Raw genomic sequence first — 7,390 nt, forward strand, 5'->3', positions numbered from 1 at the left:
CTTTGCGCGCTGCCAGGGCTCCGGGGGCCCCAGGGCCAGCCTGGTGAAGAGGCTCTTCCCGGGGCCCGGCAAGGACAGGACTCCCGAGCGCCCCGCGACGCCACAACTGGGGGTCCCCGCGCTGACCAAGCCCAGCCCCGGGGCACAAGGAATCTTCGCGCCCCCAGGGAACAGAGCCGGGACCTCGGCCCCGCGGGCATCGCGGCGCCCAGGGCTGCAGGGCTCGAACTCTGACCTCAGCCTGAGAAGCTGCGACCCGGGGCCGACCGCGACGCCTTCTTCCAGTTCTGCGGCCTGGACCCGGAGGTGGTGGAGGCCCTGGGTAGGGACAACTTCTCCACGAGCTCGGACCGTGTGGCCCTCAAGGTGCACAGCGTGAGCGTGGCCACCTCAGACGGCGGCTTCTCCAGAAACAGCAGCGGGGAAGACGACGTGCTGCAGGTGGAGGCGCTCACGGAGCAGGTTCCCAGCACCACCTCGATCGTGGAAAGGAACGCGCGCATCATCAAGTGGCTGTACACCTGCAGGAAGGCCAAGGAGACACCCGGCCAGGGGCTGCAGGGATCCGTGTGACTGTCCTCGCTGGGGAGGAGGATCAAGGTTCGCCCTGGAAATGCTGGGGCCGCGGGCCCTTGGGCCAGAGATTGGCGACCCAGCTGGGTGCATTTTCCAGCTGTGCTTGGGGTTCAGCCCCTGCAACTAGAAGGGACCCCAGAGATGGAGATGCAGTGGTTTCTGGATAGTCAAGGTAGCCAGAGCAGAAAGAGTTGGGGGTAGGGTTCTTTGCAGTGGGCTGCACCTGCTGTCCCTATAAGTTAATACTGCCCCACTCAGCTTACTATTGTGAAAAGAGGAGAAATCAGAATTATTGATTGCTGTCAGTGAGCGGTTTCACTCCCCTGCTATCACCATTTCCTGCAACAAAGTGGTCCCAGAGCCCATGGCCTGTGTGCAATGGACCAAGCTTGCTGGGGCCTCACCTGAGGCCCAAAGACAGGCTGCAGGCACTTTCTGCGAGGCCTTGAAAATTCCAAGATTCTCCATGGGCCCTTGTTCAAAGTGTGGCATTCATTTAGCAAGAAAAGATCTTTATTTGGGTAAATTTTATTTAAATGGGTTTGAGGGCTTAGGTTTTTTTGAACTGGGTGAACTGGACCCGACTCTCGTTCTGAGCTGCCCTGGATCTCTGGCTAACCTGGGACATGCAGTGGAACAGGACTGAGCTCCAGCTCTTCTGCCAGGTGGGCTGAGGCTTTCTCTGGGAAGCTGAGGCATGCTGCTTCCTTGCCGTCTGGGGGGAGGCCTCATGGGAGTACAGAGGAGATGACAGCATCTAAAGGCTGTCTTGGAGAACCAAGGATTTCAATATTTCAATAACTATAAAATTTTTAAATCAATTTTGCCTGCCATCGAGGTACTAATCGAAAGGGCAGCATCATCAGGGTTAGAGCTGGGAGAGGGGCCACAGACATGCTTGTGCTCCGCCCATCTGTGTTCAAGGACAGAAAGAAGCCCCAAGAACTTCTCTGAGTGGCCTCAGTACAGATGTGAAATAGCAAGGGGGGGACTTCTTATTTTCCTGGAAACAGAAGGCTCATGCTTGAACTTCTTCCTTATAATTTATTAAAATGTTTGCATCTTACACTAGTTTAAGTCTCCAAACAGTGTAGATAACCAGTCAAATTTTAAAGAAACACAAAAATATTAATTTGCATGTGTTATTGCCTTCTTGGCCTGAGATGAGAGGATGCCGCTGAGGGTGCCCCACACCCCTATGGTCTCAGGGGAGAAGGTCTGGCACAGAGAGCCATGCTGTCCTCAGGACTCTCCTGTGCCCACTGGTGCCGGGGCCTGATGCCAGGCCTGCTTGTCCATACAGTGCAGGGAGGTAGCCAGAGGTTGTCCAGCCTCTGCATTTTATTGACTTTGTGTTCAATCAACAATCTGCAAATCTATCTTTGGAGCTTGGAATCTAGTAAAAGAAAACAAAAAAAACATCGCTTATTGGGCTGTTGAAAAGTGAGCAAGCTCTGTCCAAGTAGGTGACAGGTGGAGTCAGTGTAAATAGTGGTGATGTAGAGACAGGATACTCACATACTGAGGTAAAAATGACAACATAAAATAAAACCTGGCTGCCTCTCATCCCTCTAGACCCTGTCTCCAGTGCTCCGGCGTCAAATCCTAACCTGGAAGGGGATTGGGATTTAGTGTGCAGAGTGGCCGTGACAGTGTCCTTCTCAGTTTGAACATATGAAATACATGAGAAGTCTGGTTAGGCCAAGAACTTCTACCTCAAACAAAAAGAAGAGTGTTGAAGCAAGAGGGAAAGTTCAGGTGAGTGTTGGAAAGTCCCAAGGGTGAAACAACAGGCCCAAGGGCACTGGCTCCCATTGCCTCCCAACCTTCCTCCTGTTGGATCCATCCAGGATCGTCTCCTGCTTTCTAACCCATCTGGCACTGTTGCTCAGAGCAGGGGGCAGTCCCCCAGGGATTGCCTGGCTTCTATATGGAGTCACCTGTCACTGTTACAGCCTTTCTGTCACAGACTTATTGCTGGAGACCCACAGGCTGGGTGCACTCTGAAAGCACAAAAACCCTAGAGTACTACAAGGAAGGAGTGGATGTGCTGGTGCTATAGAGCTTGTGGGCTTGGTGTCCACCCAGGACTCATGGCTCCCAAAAACTTCTTTCCTCTAAGAAGATCCAGCAGGGCTGGAGCCCAGGCCACAGCCAGAGGGTGACATGTGCCGTGTGCCGCTCAGCTTTCCCAAGACCGGATCTGCGCCTTCACAACATGGGAAGCAAGAACTCGTGCTCTGCTCTTTTTGTAGTTTACCAAGACATTTGTGTTGCAATCCTTAAAGATTCTTTTTGGGATTTTATGAACAATTCAGAAAATTTGAGATGACTAAAGGTAGGCTTTATAAGTAAAATAATACAGCTATGTTTTAGGGCCAGGGACTTAGCTCAGTGGTACAGCGCCTGCCTCGAAATTGCAAGGTTGATCCCTGTTACAAAAAAAAAAAAAAAAAAAATGCAAATATATTCTACATGGAGGCTGTGTCCACTAGACAGAGATTTGTAAATTAGTCCATCTAGAACTAAATCACGTGTTTCTCCATTTGCTGTCCTATGAGGTAAAACTGTTTGTCATGAGTGGAAATGTCAGAACCAAAGGATGAGTCATAGCATCACCGTGCATCTCCTGGGACCAGGAGCAGGGCATGGCTGCAGAGGGCTGCTGTGGATTCTCTTTCTCGTCATTTAACTCAGAAACATTGCTCTTCCCTTCACTGGTTCTTAGTCATCTTATTCTTTCATTCATCAAACTGATGGATTACTTGCCAAACGATAGATCTTTCTGGCTTTTGCATAAAATATATAAATTGCTGGTTATAATACTGGTGTAAAAGCCTGGCGATTTCGCCTTTGAGATAGGAATACAAATTGTTTAATTTCAGAGCAAAAAATTCAGATCTTGTCTGCCACCTCTATCTCTCTGTGGTCAAGATGGGGGTTCACTTAGAAGTCCCAGACAGCATGTGGGATAGACTGCACCTCACACTTCAACTGTGTAGGACACAGGACATGTGGACAGGGACACCCATGCAATGTAGGACACATGGATGGGGTGCCCCACCTCTTAGGCTGGTGACATCCAGCCTCGATGTGCCTTTCTTCTTCTGCCCCTCTGGGAAGCTCTGCAGTTTCCACCAGGAACACAATCTGGGTAGATACCCTCAAGGCTCAGGGCTGCTCCCTTCCCTGTCTTCTGGCCAGCACCTGAGCGTGGGCTTTGCAGGGTAATGTTTTATAGCAGACAGGCTCTCAATCACATTGTCTCTTTGCTCCTCAGAAAGCAAGTGCCCCAACAATCAGGGACCCCGATGCCATGGGGGACAGGGGACCCCAGGGCTGTTTGTGCTGTGAATCTCAGCTGCTTTTCCAGGAATGAAGCATCCTACTGCCAAAGCTCCCATGACCAGAGAAGGTCTGAAATGCTGAGGACAAGGAGGGAAGGCAGATCTTGTGAACTGGCTGAGTTAGAACTGGTAACTGCACAAATGAAGAGATGTTCTTGGAGCCAATGTCCTGTTCACTCAGGGCAGCTGGAGAAGGGAGAGTTGCTGAGAAATATTTTCTGGGGCATCTTTTTGACTGACTTGCTGACCACAAGATACTGTGATGCATTTTGTCAATCCCTGAATTGATTTTTAGAAAGGGGAAAGCATGAAAATCAAGCCTGGGTGCCAGGTGATCTGCACCATATAGCTCAAGGTTCTGTAATCACAAGAAGGCATTCTAGTTACAGACTGCAGCTAATGAAGTGTACACACACACACAGACAGAGAGAGAAAACAATTTCCAGGGCATCTCTGCTCTGTGAACCACAGTTCTTTCCCAAACAGTGCAACCCATTATCTTATTTAATGAGCCAGGAAACACATTTAAAATCAAGTGCCGTCCCTGTGGGCTGTAGCTGTGTGGAAAGACTCATGAAAACATGAGTGAGAGCTGATCTCCTGCCAAAAGGAGCCTTTCACTGGACTAGGGCAGTTTCTTGAGAGGTGAAGAAGAACCTTGAGGTCCTTTGGTCAGGTCCTTTGCAGCCTTCTCACAATGGGCTCTGCAGTGTTTTTTCACAGCTTCCAAAGAGGACAGAAACCTGGTTCACAAGGGGCAGTGCCCGAGGCAGGAGCACTTCCCTGGCCCAGAGTCAGCCCCACCCACACCCCAGCAACTCATCTGGAACTGGCACCATTTGCTCTTTCCTGTCAAGGGTGTGTTTTGCAGCCATGGATGGTGCCCAGAGCTGGAAGACTGGAATCCAGTCCTAGCTGGCAACTGTTGGGACCCCAACTCTGAACTTGCTCATGCCTTCTGGGCAGGAGGGATTTCAGATTCGGAACCTTTGGAGAGAATGTACATCCAGGATAACCTAAAAAATGTGTCATGATGCCAACTCTTTGAAAGCTTACTCTGTTTAATCAAAATAATCTCTTCTAGCATACAGTTATTTGAGAAGAATAAGGGAAGACAGGAATTTCTCAATGGTACCATCTTTTATAAACTACTCCATTTAATATATTCATGTGTTTGTTTAAAAGTATACCCTGTGTAACTTTTAGAGTGAGAATAGATCTTTGAGATATGTAAATATGTATTTTTACAATGACTGCTCCTCAGTTTTCCTTTGCATCACACGACCTTGGCTTATCACTTCAGTTTTAAATCTTTTTCTCCTTTGTCATTGTCTTTGGTACAATGTTTACTTGAACTTTCATCCTTTGTCTGAATGAGAGTGGGGTGCTCGCCTCCCTACCAAGTGCTCTGTGTGACAGTGACTTGTTTTCCACTGAATCCAGAGGAGGGGCCAGGGCTGTGTGGCTATCAGAGGTTTAACCAATAGGTGACCTGACTGGGGAAGTCGCCCCTAAAATTGCTCTGCAAATTCTGCTGTTTTGCTGTTCACTGTACCACACTCAGTGTAAAAATGTATCAACAATGAGTGCAGTTTCCCAAGGCTCATAACCCAATTCCTTCTTTTCAGATGTCCCACTAATCTTACCTGTGAATGTGTAAGTGAAATCCTTCCTTCCTGTTCATCTGTAGAACAGGGTGGACTGCAGCCTGGGTCAGAATCATCACTCATGTAATAGTTGGAAAATATAATTAGCAAACTGGTTTCAGTTGGCATTACCAGAATTTTTGGAATCATTTGCCTGCAGTGGTGGCCTGGGGAAGGAGTCGCTTTTATTTGGAATGAATTCTGGAAGCAGATGTCAGAGATGGGACATGAGGACAAGTGACCAGAGTAGGGTCTAACAAGAAGCAGCAAGTAACCTCTTTGCCTTCAGAGTCAGGCCTAACCCTGTGTCTCTAGTATGTGGTCAGGCATGAGATGTCTTTTCCCAACCCTGAATCACCTCAGTTTTCTGAGTGACTTAAAGAAAAAAAACAAGTGTAACTCCATCTCCATGCAAAGTTTGCTTTCCACAAGAGTGAGTAATCATTAACTGCTGCAAAATGCTTTCATTTGTTCTTGGAAGAGTAGCATATAACAAAATGATTAAATATATTGGAAAGAATACAAATGATCATAAAGCAAGAAAAATAGCTAGACAGCAGTCTTTCTTGTTTGTGGCTTCAGATCAGCATTGCCCCAGACTGAAAGGAATGTATGTGCCTGAAGACCACAGCTGGTGAGTGAGAATTTTGCACACAGGGCATGGAGTCTGTGGGCCCTTGGTACCAGAGGAAGAGGGAGGCTTCCTTGTACTCTGCCCTTTTCATTGGTCCAGAGTCCACTGCTGTTATGACTGGTGGTGCGATAATGCACCAGAACAGACAGTCATTCGGGCGGCTTCTAAGTCTGGATTTTTCTGCATGCTACGTGCAGCTGGTGTGCATTATTTTTATACATTGTATTAAAGAAATAAAGCACTTATAGCATTTGATTTGTGTGTTTAACAAGGTGAAGCAATCTTAAGTGGGTGTGTGCTCACACTAATCCCACCTGACTTGTATTTTCCCCCCTTTCTTTCCAAATGTCACCTGTCCAGATCATCTGTGGAAATGTGGAAAGCATTCCAAGACTTGGCTGAAGCCAGCAGTGTAGTACCTGTCTCCCACTCCCCTGGAGATGGGCCGCAGTAAAAACAATATTGAATACTTAGCACTTTGTTGTTCTTGAATTGTTTCATTGGTCTTTGGCTTAAAATTGAGTTTTTTGACATTTTGCTGATATCATTGGACAGTGGGCACAGAGGCAAAAATGAAACAGCTTGTAAAGGGAAGGCACACTCTGCTAATCTCACTCTGATCTGGGTGTCTGCCAACCTGGCTGGGCATGTGGGCTGGGGAGGAGGCAGCAAGAGAGATTGGCTTTCTCTCTCACAGCTCCCAAGCCAGGTTGGTTTCATTTTCAGTCTGTGCAGATGGTGTATGCCTGAGCAACAAAGCAGAGACAGAGAGGTATCCCTGAGAATAAGTGCATCACCTTTGTGTGTTCATGAGGAATGTGGGCAAATCCGAGGTGCTGTAGAAACTCTGACTGGAACAACTCAGAGGCAACCCACATATCCATGGGTTCAGCTCCTGCAGTGGTTTAAAAGCAGCTGCTTTTTTTTCCTTCAGGTACTGAAGCCTTACCTTTCTGTGTGTGTGTGTGTGTGTGTGTGTGAGAGAGAGAGAGAGAGAGAGAGAGAGTGTGTGTGTGTGTGTGTGTGTGTGTTTTAATTCAACAGCACAGGAAGTAAAGAAATTAAATATAACAGTAAAATGTTTAAATGTGCATGTTCATCGATGTATTAAATATATTTACATAACATTTAAATGTCCCATGTTGGAAATATGGAACAAGAAGGAAATTGAGTGTCTCTTCAGGAGC

General features: G+C 47.7%; 1 protein-coding gene across 1 annotated transcript; it reads left to right on the forward strand.

The window, feature by feature from the left end:
* Window position 1: 1 nt before the first annotated feature.
* Fam110c (family with sequence similarity 110 member C) lies at window positions 2-6,627 on the forward strand (the record flags this gene model as incomplete). Its single annotated transcript, XM_019207296.2, is given in 3 exon segments — window positions 2-257; window positions 260-2,334; window positions 2,702-6,627. Coding segments are annotated over 2 exon segments (570 nt in total), but the record flags the coding sequence as incomplete, so codon positions are not given.
* Window positions 6,628-7,390: the final 763 nt, after the last annotated feature.

The sequence above is a fragment of the Fukomys damarensis genome, unplaced genomic scaffold, assembly GCF_012274545.1.
Source record: "Fukomys damarensis isolate Sample0158 unplaced genomic scaffold, DMR_v1.0_HiC HiC_scaffold_25, whole genome shotgun sequence".
Classification (NCBI taxonomy): domain Eukaryota; kingdom Metazoa; phylum Chordata; class Mammalia; order Rodentia; family Bathyergidae; genus Fukomys; species Fukomys damarensis.